General features: G+C 44.2%; 1 protein-coding gene across 1 annotated transcript in view; it reads left to right on the top strand.

The window, feature by feature from the left end:
- The window catches only part of LOC115006209 (venom factor-like), a 38,825-nt gene extending 24,943 nt beyond the window's left edge, over positions 1-13,882 (top strand). Inside the window, exons 25-43 of the mRNA XM_029428324.1 lie at positions 239-322; positions 407-610; positions 2,347-2,422; positions 2,800-2,962; positions 3,501-3,608; positions 3,769-3,925; positions 4,349-4,512; positions 5,086-5,241; positions 5,406-5,465; positions 5,747-5,837; positions 6,034-6,085; positions 6,173-6,260; positions 6,609-6,698; positions 7,016-7,121; positions 11,522-11,611; positions 11,697-11,780; positions 12,314-12,394; positions 12,559-12,706; positions 13,516-13,882. Of these exons, the coding sequence (XP_029284184.1) occupies positions 239-322; positions 407-610; positions 2,347-2,422; positions 2,800-2,962; positions 3,501-3,608; positions 3,769-3,925; positions 4,349-4,512; positions 5,086-5,241; positions 5,406-5,465; positions 5,747-5,837; positions 6,034-6,085; positions 6,173-6,260; positions 6,609-6,698; positions 7,016-7,121; positions 11,522-11,611; positions 11,697-11,780; positions 12,314-12,394; positions 12,559-12,706; positions 13,516-13,660 (2,147 nt within the window). The 3' untranslated portion in view covers positions 13,661-13,882. The remainder of the gene's footprint in view (positions 1-238; positions 323-406; positions 611-2,346; positions 2,423-2,799; positions 2,963-3,500; positions 3,609-3,768; positions 3,926-4,348; positions 4,513-5,085; positions 5,242-5,405; positions 5,466-5,746; positions 5,838-6,033; positions 6,086-6,172; positions 6,261-6,608; positions 6,699-7,015; positions 7,122-11,521; positions 11,612-11,696; positions 11,781-12,313; positions 12,395-12,558; positions 12,707-13,515) is intronic.
- The last annotated feature ends 498 nt before the right edge of the window (positions 13,883-14,380 follow it).

The following is a 14,380-nucleotide window of genomic DNA, read 5'->3' as shown; positions in this document are numbered from 1 at the left end:
CACCACATTTATGTGATTTCATGTTTACACCCTCTTCACCCCCTCACTCTGGTGATCTGCTGTGAACACAGAAAGTGACAAATCAAAACCTTTTTCAGAATTTGGTGAAGAAGGCTCAAAGACCTATTCTAAAGTGTTTGCATTATTTATTTGGTGTCTATACGTTGTAAGGAGTGGATCCTCTCCAGGTTTGGGTTGTATAGTCTTGAAGTTTAACCTCTGTCTCCGTCCTCTACAGGAACGCAGACAGTTCGTATGAGGAGGGCCAAACTGGTGTCAGTTGTGCCGAATACTGTGCCAAAAACATTCATCAACATCAGAGGTCAGACACTGACACAGTGCTGGTAAGGATTCAAAATGAACCGAGATGAATGCTCTGATTCCTGATTCCTCCTCTCCCCTCCAGGCAATGTGCTGGCAGACAGCATTGATAACTCCATCAGTGAGGACTCTCTGGCTTCCCTGATCCGGATGCCCGGCGGCTGTGTGGAGCAGAATTTGGCCAGCATCACTCTGCCGCTCATCGCCACTCTCTACCTGGAGACAACGAGCAGCTGGGAGAGTGTGGGGGTGCAGCGCAAGGCTGAGGCTCTGCGGTACATCAGGAGAGGTGAGAGGGACGGATGGAAGGATGGATGGATGGTAGATGAATGGATGCAAACGAAGATAAATTGGATGGACTGCCATGTTTATGTTCTATTTATATACATGGAATCGGAGTTTCGGGCTTCCGGTGGAATCGCAATGCATGCTGGTGTGGCGGGCCTAGAAAAGTGAGCACCAACTCTACAAGGGCCGCCATATTGGATTTCTTCTCCGCGTGTTTACATTGTATTTGGCTAGTTGTTAGTGTGTAATCATCGCTCTTCTAGTTATGGGATTTGGACACCGACATTGTGTGGTGAAAGGATGTTCGAGCAGTGGGAGAAAGGTAAATAAATGGGCAGAGTCTCATTGTGAGCTTCACGATTGCACTCGTTTGATGAAAGTTTGCGACTGCAAGCCCCCGTTCGAACTATTTCCATTTCCAACAGCACTAAAGAACAATGATAGAAGGCTAGCATGGACCAAAGCTGTAAAGAGACAGGATTACAATGGGAAGTCTTGGAAGCCCAAGAAATCTTCGCGGATTTGCAGTGAGCATTTCATGCAAGGAAAGCCAACAAATGAATTCCCTGATCCTGAACTCGACCTGGGGTATGTGTCAAACCCCAAATCTTCAAAAAGGATATAGATATATATATATATATATATATATATATATATATATATATATATATATAGATATATATATATATATATATATATATATAGATATATAGATATATATATATATATATATATATATATATAATTAACAAACACAAGTTAGGTATATATTTATATAGCTTACCCTGCAACACAACTGCAATAAGCACTTATGATATCGTCAGTTTTCTTGACTGCGCAGATCCATGCCGAATGTGGCGTTTGGGAAACTTTCATTGAATGAGAACATTTTGCTTTCAAAAAAAAAACTCAGAATCTGCGAGCCCGGGCAATAAGCTCCAGTTTTGTTCCTGAAACCTTTAAATTCTGCTTGCGGCAAAATTCTTTCAAAGCTTCAACTTTCCACATCTGAACCTCATCATAAGAAAGGAATTCAGAACTCATTGTAGAGTAGTAGAATAGAAGAATAAGCTAAATACAATGTAAACACGTAGAGAAGAAACCCAATATGGCGGCCCTTGTAGAGTTGGTGCTCACTTTTCTAGGCTTGCCACCCCAGCATGCATTGCGATTCCACCGGAAGCCCGAAACTCCGATTCCATGTATACTTGTGTATGTGAGTGGATGGATAGATTTCAATGTGTGGGGATTGATGGATGGAGAGTTGGAAACATGGGTGGGTAGTTGGATGAATGGGTGGATTGTTTGATGGATGAATGGATGGATAGTCGAGTACATGGATGGATGGAGAGTTGACTATTTGGGTGGATAGATAGTTGCTATAGAGTTGGAAACACGGATGAATGGAAATAAGGATGGATGATGAATAGATATATTGATGGTTGGTTAGATAGACGGCTAAATGGTTATTTGGATACATGCATGGATGGGTGAATGGTTGGTCAGATACAGGGCTGGTTGGATGGATGATAAGATGGATAGTTAGATACATGGATGGATGGGTGAATGGGTGAAAATCAGGATGGTTTACGGGTGAGCTGTAGCCTCAGTGGACAGGTGGATGGCTAGTTAGCTGAATGGATGATTTTGGAACAAGCTTTGTTTTTGTTATGAGTAAATCAGGATGTTTCTCTCTCCTTCACATCCCGTCTTTAAATTCTTACATGCTGTTTTCAGGCTATGAGAAGCAGCTGTCATACAAAAAGAGTGATGGCTCTTACCCCCCCTACAGGAAGGAAGGTGCAAGTACATGGTACTCTCAAAGTTTTATATTTTACTTATTTTATTAAATCTCTAAAACACATGAGATGATTTCCAAGAAAATCTGGTAGATTACAACTATTTCAGTTTCGGTGGTGATGTGGGAATTTGAAATGTTCACTTCTCTGTAGACTCACACGCATGAGGTTTTAAGATATCTTATGTAAAAGGGAGCTAATGTAATATTTAAGAGGTTTGAATGCATGCAAACACATTTTTACTGTGCCACATTCTGAAATGAAATACTGTAGAAAAGCAATTACAAATAAATTCCTTGTTACTTAATTTGTTAGATAAATTGTGTAAATTGGATAACAGGTGTTTAAAAGTGACCAAACACAGGCTAATCACAGTCCACCTGATTGTCAGGGTCACGGCGTACGTGGTGAAAGTTTTCTCCATGGCTTACTCCATCACCGACATCAACGTGCAGCAAGTGTGCGACCCTCTGCTCTACCTTGTGAAGAACAAACACAAGCTTAATACGGGGAGCTTCGTAGAGGACAACCCAGTTTACACCACCACCATGACTGTGAGACACACACTCAAAAACACACCATGCCACCCTGCGTTTTTCTTTCCTATTTCCCTCCTTGTACCAAATAAATAAACAATCAAACAGCCACAGTGTGTAGGTGCTGCATCAACTGATGCCTCACTCAATACATATTGTTTCCTAGTATTCATTTTTAAAGGTCAAGTTCAACCTAAATCTTTTGTAAACCAGTATAACAGCACAGGTCATGGTGTTTTTGTCTCTTCATTGCACATTTCAGTTTGACAGCAGACATCTTTGGTGCAAATTAAAAAAAGGTTTGAGGGCTTCTTTGTAGAGGAACCATTTTGCAACAATAAACCATCATACAGGAAGAAATCATACATTTCTAGATGTTGTACAGATTTGTATAGTAATTATAGTAATATAGATATTTCTTATTCTGTTTCAATAGACCAGAATGCAATGCAGTCACAAGGCCTGTGTTTTTAGTTATTTTCTTAAATGCATTTTTTGGGAAACTGATTTGCAGGAATTGGAATGAACTTATAACCCTTTCATCCTGTGTCTCCAGGGCGGTCTCCGTGGAGACGACCCCGAGACAACCCTGACAGCCTTCGTCCTCATAGCGCTCGCTGAGGCCAAGCGGGCCGGAATCCGCTGCACTGGTCCCAATGTTGATGTAATTCACTCAAAAACATTATCTGCACAGTTGGTTGTGCTGCAGTTACATCTTTAGTTATCTGTTGTTGCCTGTAGAGCGCTTTGTTTCCCACCTGATTGTTATTATGATTTGGGATATTATCAGCTGTTGTATTATCTGCCATGTCTGTCTGCTGTAGGTAGTTATCAGTAAGACAGCTGAATACCTGAAGAGTGCGCTGATGAGCACGGGGAGGAGGCCGTACACTGTGGCCATCGCCTCCTACGCGCTGGCTCTGCTTGGCAAAGCTCAAAACTACAACCCCACACACGCTTTACTCAGTGCTGCAGCTCCAGGTATCTCATACACTCAGCTCAAGGTATCTCATACACTCAGCCCTGTGCAGAACAGATAAGCTTACCAATGGAAAGATCACTAACTAACCCAGGAGCCCAAAGTGTCAGGGGCCTTCACCTACAAAAGGTCACGTACCTACCAGGAAAATAATCAAAATGACCACAAAGAAAGATAAAACGACACAAAGAGACACAAAAACTACAAAGAGACGCAAAACAACAACAAAGAAGCTAAACAACTATAAAGTCTTGTAGGAGAGCTTTGCATGTCTGTCCCAAGGGGCCCATTGTCTCTAAATCTGCTTCAATCTATTCATTTTATTTAATTTGTATCAAATGTGAAAAGAGAATATTACAGCTGACACATTAGAACTACTGTTTTGCATTCCTCCTCTGCTGTAACCTGTTTCCTGTCTCCTGCAGGTGGCAGCTACTGGCCGGACAATCAGAACACCTTGTTCACCTTGGAGGGGACCGGCTACGCCCTGCTGGCTCTGGTCAAATTGGGCCGCATGGAGGAAGCTGCGGCGCCGTTTAAATGGCTGAACAGCCAGAGGAGGAGAGGAGGAGGCTTCGGCTCCACTCAGGTAACAGCAGGGCGGGTCCAATGCAGTTTAACAGCACCACAAACTACATCCTCCAAAACTGTTTCCACAAAAACTGAACATTCATAGAGGTAGGATTTATTGCACGACTCCAGCCAGGTGGATCTAATGAAACCTTGGACCTTTCGAATGCACCTCACAAGTTTAACACTGACTTCTGTATGTTTTGATGATGTTGAACAGAAAAGTCCTGAACAGGATTTTTGAACTTTAGTTTTATTTGTTTAAAGGACAGTTAAAAAAACACAGGCAGACAAATAGACGGAAATATAGACAAAGTGAGACACAACAAAACAAAGCAAAACAAACCAACAAGGAAACAAGAAAAAAAGATTGTTGTTTCTAAGGGTGTTTATGTAAAGTCACATAGTTATGTAAAGTCATATATATATATATATATATATATATATATATATATATATATATATATATATAAGTAGAAGAAGGTGGTGGAGTAGAAGAATAAAGCTGCATAAAATGGAAATACCTTAAAATTAAAATTAAAAATGTGTCCAATTAAATGTGCACCAATCTGTCTCATGAATCCTCTCCCAGTCCACCATGGTGGTGCTGCAGGCGCTGTCAGAGTACCTGATCAACAAACCTCCTCCTGATAGATTCAGTCTGGACGTGGACGTCAGGATGACGGGGCGCAGCGAGATACGCTACCATTTCAACCCCGAGACCGCCTACGCCGCTCGCTCCTCCAATGTGAGAGACATGACAGTGAATGTAAAATCCAGGCGAGCGTATCCTGATGTACACAGCTCACAGTTAACTGATCATGGAGGACATATCTGCCACTGCCTGTAATAACAACATCAGGGAGTGTTTTCATGTTTATTTACTTCTTCTCTGGTAATTTTTCCCCGTAGTTGCCTCCTGATCTTGATCTGGAAGTACAGGCTCAAGGGAATGGACAGGGAATACTGGAGGTACGATCACATTTTTAAAAAGATTTATACACATAAAATATGTCCATATATACAGTATGTATATATATATAAATAAATATATATATATACAGTATGTGTATATATATATATTTATATATATATATATACAGTATGTATATATATATATATATATAAATGGAATCAATAGTAGTAAATTCAGTTAGTTGTACATAAATACAACCAGAGGCTTTTATTCAACCATAATGATGTAATTTGTTTTATTTGACTGATTTGTTTCTCTTGTGTCTCTTTGACTTCAGGTTGTGACTCATTACAACCAGCTGCATGAGGTGGAGGAGAAGAGGCCCTGCAAGGACTTTGAGCTCAATGTCACTATCGAAGAATCCAGCGGTAACTCAAATCCTCACACTGTCTCATGTCTGAAGGATGTCTTTCGCTTTAGTTTAGTTTTCTGACCTCTTACTGTTGGACGAGTGAAGTCGCTGTTAGTGCCACAAAGAGATTAAATATATTTTAGCAAAGATAAAGATCCTGGATTGTTAAACCTCAGTATATTTAACAACGCTTCATTTCCGTCCCATCACAGAAAAAGCTCCAGCAGATGTAGAAAAGTCCTACCAGATCACCATCAAAGTGAAGTGAGTTATTGATATTATCTTTAACCTGTTCACCTTTATTACAATTAAAGAAGGGAACTAGTACTAAAGACTCTTTCTATCCCACAGGGCTTTAGGACCCGAAGACGTCAGGATGGTTGTTCTGGATATAAGTCTGCCCACTGGCTTCACCCCAGAAAACTCCGACCTGGAGAGGGTAATCAGAAAGTTACACATGCCTTACAGAAAAGTCTAATTTCAAGCCCTGCTGATGAGCAGAGACTTCGTGTGAGGATGTGTGTTTTCAGTATCAGTAGTGGGAATATTTTGCGATGCTGGTCAGTCACTCTCAAGGCAATCTCCCATCACATGAGTAAATGGGGGGGGGGGGGGGGGTTAAGTTTCTCAAAGGACTGGGTCTTTTCCCCAAAGCAGAACATAAATTACATTTTGAAGGTGACAGATGTCTCTGAAGCTGCTCACATGTTTAGGCCAGAGTTGCTAAGTGTGTGTGTGTGTGTGTGTGTGTGTGTGTGTGTGTGTGTGTGTGTGTGTGTTTGTCCAGTTGTACAACTCAGTGGACCGTTACATCAACAACTTCCAGATTGTTGATAACCTGAGTGACAGAGGCTCGCTGATCATCCACCTGTTCAAGGTAAAACTTTCTTTACCTGTTTGTGGGAGTTTGTGAACATTCAAAGTTATCCTTCCATGAAAAACTGTCTCTTTAAGTCCGTTTTTGCCTCTAATAATGTCTCTATGTATGTACCTTTTCCAAGACACATTCTCAATATGTGGATAACTTTGCTCAGTAAAACCCGGAGCAAGTCTTTTCACAATAACACGAGATTTGAGGAGGTTGAAGGTTTTACGCAGCACTATTGTACAGATTACTCCGTAAAGCAGCTTCTTGGAACAGGGTTCCATACTTGGTTTGTTTCATTACATTATCCTGCCGTGTCCTCCTCTCAGGTGTCTCACAGAGAGCCAGAGATCCTGATCTTCAGGCTTCAGCAGAGCTTCAAAGTCGGCCTCCTGCAGCCTTCCTCGGTCACCGTCTATGAGTACTACAACCCAGGTAGGAGAACACATCCTGAGCCACAGCTCACATCCCAGAGCTCAGAACAAATGTGACTGTGACTTTCTACCACATTTTAGTTGAAATGCATGCACTTAATACAACAGCATCATTGTAGATGGTGGGAGAAGTACTGTGGAGAGATGGGAAGGTCCCAGTTGGAGGCCAGACAGCTGAACGGAATCAGGTAATCAGTCACACTTGCAGTAGGCTGGGTCCTAGCAACAGTGCAACAGTGCCACAGTGCCGCAGCGGCGGAGAGCCGCAGAGCAGCAGGAGCAGGCGAAGCCCCTGTCTGTTGCATATAAATAACCTTAATTAAAAGTCTGTTTGGTGCACCATCCCTCTTCTCCGTCCATCATATACTCGACCATGGACAGGAGTAGTCCACAATTGGCGCCTGAACAGGGACATGAAAGAGCAGGGAGCTGCGCAGAGTGCGCTGGGGCTCCTGTGGGAGCTGCTCCAGCCATCAGCAGCTCAGGGGGGTGAGCCAAGAAGCCTTCCGGACCAGCCGCTGCCGGTCGCAGTGCAAAAGATGACGACGGAGGACAACCCGGAGGCCTTCCTCAACATTTTCGAGGGCACGGCAGCGGGTGGCCGAAGGAGGAGTGGGGGCTGCGACTGCTCCCCCTGCTTTCCGGGGAAACCCAGTGGGTCGCCCACAGCCTGCCAGCGTCCTCCAGACACAGCCAAGACCAGTTCCGGAGGGCGGTTCTGGTCCGGCTAGGGAGCATACCGGAGGGACACCGCCGCCGGCTCTAGAGCCTGCCCTTCGAGGACACTCGCCTTCACCCAGCAGCTCCTCGACTCCTCGGCTCCAGCTAGGAGTCAACTCCGCAGAGGACGTCGTCGGGCAGGTGGCCCTGGAACAGATCATTGCCAGACTGCCACCCTCCTCGGAAAACTGGGTCCAGTGCCACCGACCGGCCAACCTCGAAGCCGGCGGAGCCTGGGGGGCGAAGTGTCTGGTCGCCTAGCACCACAGAGGGCTCCTCAAATGCCAGGGATGGGGTGCTGGTGGTGCGGCAAGCCCAGCCACACCCGGCGGGACTGTCCGGTCATGGAGGTGGGGCAGTTGGTCCGGATTATGGGTCCGGATTATGGCGCCGCCAGACTCCTCCCCCGGTCCGGAAGGGATGTACCATGTACCGTTATGTATACAGGGGGGTATTCACTAAGTTCTGTGGGACTCTGGATGTACGCAGACCATGATCCACCAGCACTTGGTTCGGCCCGGGGCGTTGCTGGAGGCGTCGTGGGTGAAGGTGAGGTGTGTGCATGGGGATATTCACGAGTACCCTGTGGTGACCTTATTATTTAATTTAAGGGAAAAAAGAATAGAGTGAAGGCTGGAGTCAGTACTCGCCTCACGCACTCCCTGATCCTGGGAACCAATTGGCCGGGGTTTGATAGGATAGCGGGGAGGAATGGGGGAGTGCGTTGACGTGCGGTAGGGAAATGTGAGTTGTGTGCGGTGTTCAATGGGCAGACAGAGGTGGCCAATGCAGTGATAAGGGACAGGCTGTATCGTGTGAGCCGTGACACGCAAACAGGGGAGGAAAATACAGTTGTTGGCTCATCATAACCCCATGTCCGGTCATCTAGGGTACGACAAGTCACTTAATTGGATCACGGCCCGATTTTTTTGGCCGGAAATTTGTGTGGATGTGAAGCGGTGGTGGGCGTCCTGCTGCAAATGTCAGCTTGCCAACCCGTCGGCAATCCCAAAAGCCCCATTGCTCCCACTACCTTTAAATTGAGGTTCCGTACGAGAGAATTTGTATGGACCTCATCGGGCCATTAGACCGGAGTGCACGGGGATATCGCTTTTGTGTTGTGTTGGAGTAAGAATGAAGTGCAGTACGTCCTGGACCTGAGAGCAAAACTCCGTTCACTGGGACAGTTATCACGGGAGAATTTACTCCAGGCACAGGAACGTTAGCAGCGCCTGTATAACAGAGGGTCGCGACTGAGGCAATTTGCACCGGGAGATAAAGTGCTTGTACTGCTCCCAACCTCTAGCTCCAAATCACTCGCCAAGTAGCAAGGGCCCTACGTGGTTACCCAGCGGATGGGGGACGGCGTATAAAGGGGTGTGATCGGACAAGGGAGGCGACACAAATGTACCACCTCAATCTCCTAAAAGAGTGGAGGGATGTGGCCTCGGTCTCTCTGGGTACTACGGTGATGGAGAAAGATGAGCTAGGGCCGGAGGTAATAAAAACGGTTAAATCAGGTCTTTTGTGACAGCCAGCTTTCACCGGGTCAGAGAGCAGACGTTGCCTCGTTGCAAAGGCTTTTTGCCGATGTGTTCTCCCCCCTGCCCTGGCGCACCACTCTCACACACCACCACATAGGGCCGGGCGACATGGTCACGGCCCTATCGGCTGTCTGAACACAGAAGGAAAATTGTTCAGGCAGAGCTTCAGGCCATGCTGGAGATGGGAGTAATAGAAGAGTCCAACAATGACAGGTGTTGCCCCATTGTGCTGGTCCGAAAATCCGACGGATCAATTCGGTTCTGTGTGGACTATAGAGGGGTTAATGAGGTGTCCAAATTCGACGCGTACCCAATGCCCCGGGTCGACGAACTCCTGGACCGGCTGGGCATGGCTTGTTTTTATATGACACTGGATTTAACCAAGGGTTACTGGCAGATTCCCCTGTTTCCAGAGTCCAGGGAAAAAATTTCCTTCTCCACTCCATACAGTTTGTACCAGTTTGTGACTCTTCTGTTCGGGTTGTTTGGAGCCCCAGCCACCTATCAGCGGCTCATGGACCGGGTGCTGCGTCCGCACTCTGCGTATGCTGCTGCCTACTTGGATGACGTGATTATCCACAGCGAAACATGGGAGCAGTATATGCAGCAGGTGGGGGCAGTGCTCGAGTCCCTGAGGAGCGCGGAGCACACAGCCAACCTGGAGAAGTGTGCGGTTGGGTGGAGAGAGGTAAGGTATCTGGGGTACCACTTGGGTGGCGGGCAGGTGCAGCCTCAGGTAGAAAAGACTGCCGCCATTTCCGCCTGCCTGGTGCCCAAGACAAAAAAAGAGGTCAGGAGGTTTATGGGGCTGGCTGGCTACTATCGTCGGTTCATTCCGGGGTTCACGGAGCTGACCATCCCCTTGACCGACCTAACCCGAATGGGTGCTTCAGATCCGGTCCAGTGGACGGAGCCGTGTCAGCAGGCGTTTGAGAGGGTGAAGAAAGCCCTCTGTGTGGAGCCACTCCTGTTCTCTCCTTATTTTGCTCTCCCTTTTGTTTTGCAGACCGACGCCTCGAACAGCGGGGTGGGGGCCGTTCTGTCCCAGGAGGTGGAGGGGGTCGACCACCCCATACTGTACATTAGCCAGCTGGCTCAGCGGGAGGTGAACTATAGTACAGTGGAGAAAGAGTGCCTTGCCATACGGTGGGCGGTCGACACCCTGCGTTATTATCTCCTGGGGCGCTATTTCACCCTCTGGTCGGACCATGCCCCGCTCCAGTGGCTCCACCGCATGAAGGATGCCAACGCCCGGATCACCCGTTGGTATCTGGCCTTACAGCCGTTCAACTTCAAGGTGATCCACGGGCCAGTTAACCGGATGGTCGTGGCTGATTTCCTCTCTTGCTCGGCGGAGGGGAGTTAACTTGCGGGCTCCCGACCTGAGTCGGGCGGTGGGGGTGTGTGGCAGTGGGGTGTGGTTAGGGTGCCGGCTGGAATGCAAATGCATGGTGATGGCTTGCAGTAGGCAGTTTCGTAATTGTTCGCCACCACAGTGCCACAGTGCCACAGCGGCGGAGAGCCGCAGAGCAGGCAGGAGCAGGCAAAGTCCCTGTCTGTTGCGAATACTTATACTTATATCTTAATTAAAAGTCAGTGTGGTGCACTATTCCTCTTCTCCCTCCATATTCAGAGTCATATTATCATATTATTGGAATATTATTATGATGCTTTAACATGTATGCAGCAATTTATTGTTACAGCTGTTGGAGGTGGTGCATATTTTAACTTTTGTATCGATTGGACAGTTTAATCTAAAACACAGTGTCATGTTTTATAAATTGTTTCCGTTTGTTTTTGTTAAATATTCATCTGTAAAATTCTGATAAATGTAGTGGAGTAAAAAGTACAATGTCTCTCTGGAATGTAGTGAATTAGAAATAAAAGTACCGTAAAAATAAACGTTAAGTACAAGTGAAGTACTTGAGTAAATGTACGTAGATACTTTTGAAACAGTTCACTCCCTTCACATCTGAAACATCCATGAAAACCCAATTTTGAGAGTAAAAAAAGTCCTTTACGACATATTGATAAAGTAGAATATGTCCAGTTTGTTTATTGTAATTGTAACATTAAAAAACAATATTGCAACTTTCAGTTTGATGATGACAGGTGTTGTTTCCTTGTTCTCTCTCAGATCACCGCTGCAGTCGCACCTACACCCCCAGGGAGGACAAAGAGGAGCTCACGAAGATCTGCTTGGACAACATCTGCCGCTGCACACAAGGTGAAATGTGTTTGCATTAGTTGATGTGTGTGTTGATGCTGTCTGTTATTTACGACTTATTTTTTTATTTGCTCATAATCTCCAGGTGACTGCTGCGTCCCGAAAAAAGACAGTGAAAACTTCTCCAACAAAGAAAGAGAGACGTTTGCCTGCAAGTCTTTACACCACGGTACGATTCACTGTCACACACTCGAAGCTTTAACACACATACGAGCACGCAGCTGAGCGTGAAGTCAGAACAAATCTCAAGTCTTTATTGTGTAATTACCAGTGAAATGCTTTTACAATATTCCAGTTTCAGTGGCCAAAACCGAATATATATTAATAATAGAAAACCTGGTTAAACCGGACTTTGCAATGATTCCTGTTGAGCATCGATGGCTTTTTGAGACACTGTCAGTGCTTCGCCCTAAAGATGTTGTCTTGAATGATCACAGTAGCATCAATGAGAAGATACTAAAAGATGAATTATATATTTATTTGTTTATTTGGAAACACTGACGTGCCTATGTTTCCTATTAGAAGCGTTATTTCTTCTGTGACACTTTTGACCCCACTGGCTGCAGAAGAAAGGTCCAGACATGCAGAAACATTAATTAATCCTCTCTGGACCACGAACATGACCAACAAGTTTCATGGCGTCGCTGCAACAGGCCTGATCACCACCATGGCAACAACGACAGCTTTTCTCTTGTGCTTCAGTTTTCCAGGTGAAGGTGCTGAGTATCATCCACAGTTACTACGACAAATACGAGCTGGAGATCACACAAGTTATCAAACTGGGTGAGTCGAGACAATGGCTGTTTGTCTTTTATGGTGAACATCTCTTTTTTATTTTTATTAAGGATTGTTAGCTAATAAAAATCCCACTATAACGATACTACTAAGTATATTATGCGATAAAATGCCGCTATATATCATCGGAAACGCTTCCTCCTACCATGCAGGTGTGGAGGGTGGAGTTGAAGTGGGCCAGAAGAGGGTTTTCATGTCTCACGGAGGCTGCAGAGATGAACTCAACCTGGAGCTGGGCTCCCAGTACCTCATCATCGGACCCAAAGAGGACCAGTGGAACATCGACAGTGACACCAACAGGTACGAAGAGACAGAACGTTGTTAAATATGTTCACATTAAAATGGGAGGCAGTTCTTGGAGGTGAAGTTTCCTCTCAGTACCGCAGACAGTTGGAGGTCCTGACTGTACAAGGTTTAGTTTTTATTTTACTTTTCCAGTTTTCCAGTTTTCCAGTTGTTTAAAAGTCACGGCATCCTGGAAATGTTACTAAATTATTTACTAGTAATTGTACTGGCAGCCATGTTTGTTTGCTGCATCACAACGGGGTTTGAGAAAACATATTGTCCCTCCTCTGTCTTAAAATGCTCACTTTATTTTTATTTTCCTAGTCAGTAAGTTTCCAGCTTTTAATCAATTCAATTTTAAGTTATTTATTATCATAAGCACAACAATTACAGAGAACATCTTAGACTTCAAGCTCCTTTCAACAATTCTGATGAAATATGTATAGAAAGAAAATTACATTAATTAACATGAGAATGTAAGAAATAAAGTAGTTTAGAAGTTAAGATATAAGTTCAATAGAACAAATAAATATAAAATAAAGTAATATATATTTGTTGTAGACAACTATATTAATAAATGAATAAACGGTGTATATATATATATATATATATATATATATATATATATATATATATATATATATATGTATATTATAAAGAAGTGTCAACGGTAAGTAAAAAGTATATAATGGTAAAAAGAAAATGTAAATTACACCAGTGGTATTCTTTAAATAATGAAACTGCAGTGACAGAAGCATTATAGCCACTTTAAAGCAACGTGCACAAGCATCTCTCTTCTAATCTGTCTCCTCCCTGTCTGTCAGATTCATCTACATGTTGGGAAAGGACACCTGGGTGGAGCGCTGGCCTACGGTTGCAGAGTGCTCCAGCAATCCCGGCCTGCAAACTAAATGCAAGAGCCTCGATGACGCTGCAAATGAACTGTCTGTCAACGGCTGCAGGCTGTAGAGCTGCTCCTGTGACACTTTGTTGCTGCTAATTAACTGCACACGCAGAGATTCAATGATCATTTTAGGACATAAAAACAAGTTTCACTGTGGAACAAAAGAACAGAAAGTGGAGTTTGGTATATGAACATACACATGAGGTAATTCTCTACTGTAATGATGTCATAAGAATTAAATACAATTATAGGTCACAATGCAAACTGTAACATGAGCTAAAATAAAACACTGCAGCAAAAAACATCTTCCTACATACTCATTATTTCAACTTAATAGCTTAATAACGTGAATGTTTATAAGTTAACAGGCCAGTTAATGTTCACACTGTTATATTGTTGCTGGACTGGAAAGTTAAAACGAACTTTGAGGACTTTATTCCCTCCACATAATTGTAGAGGCTCGTCTATCTGCTGGGTGCTAAAACATCCAGAGAACAAAGAAACAACTGAACATGTTTCTTCCTTGAGTCTGTAGTAATTCAATTCTGAAAGAACATTCACTATCTAGTACATGAAAAGTACTGGAGAAAAGAAACAAGCGAAACTCTTTTGTTCTGTTTAAGTTTGTAAATTTAAATTTCTGTTACACTTGCATGGTTTTCTCAATGCTGTATTCTCAGAAAGACATATATTTAATCAATACCTACTACCTGCTTAAATAAACAAACTTCTTAATACAATAGAAATAATTGCTTCTGTGTTCAGCAAAATTAATTGAGGAATTT

Source organism: Cottoperca gobio, unplaced genomic scaffold (genome assembly GCF_900634415.1).
Source record: "Cottoperca gobio unplaced genomic scaffold, fCotGob3.1 fCotGob3_70arrow_ctg1, whole genome shotgun sequence".
Classification (NCBI taxonomy): Eukaryota; Metazoa; Chordata; class Actinopteri; order Perciformes; family Bovichtidae; genus Cottoperca; species Cottoperca gobio.
Note: the sequence above shows the minus strand (reverse complement) of the source record. Positions and strands in the feature narration are given on the sequence as shown.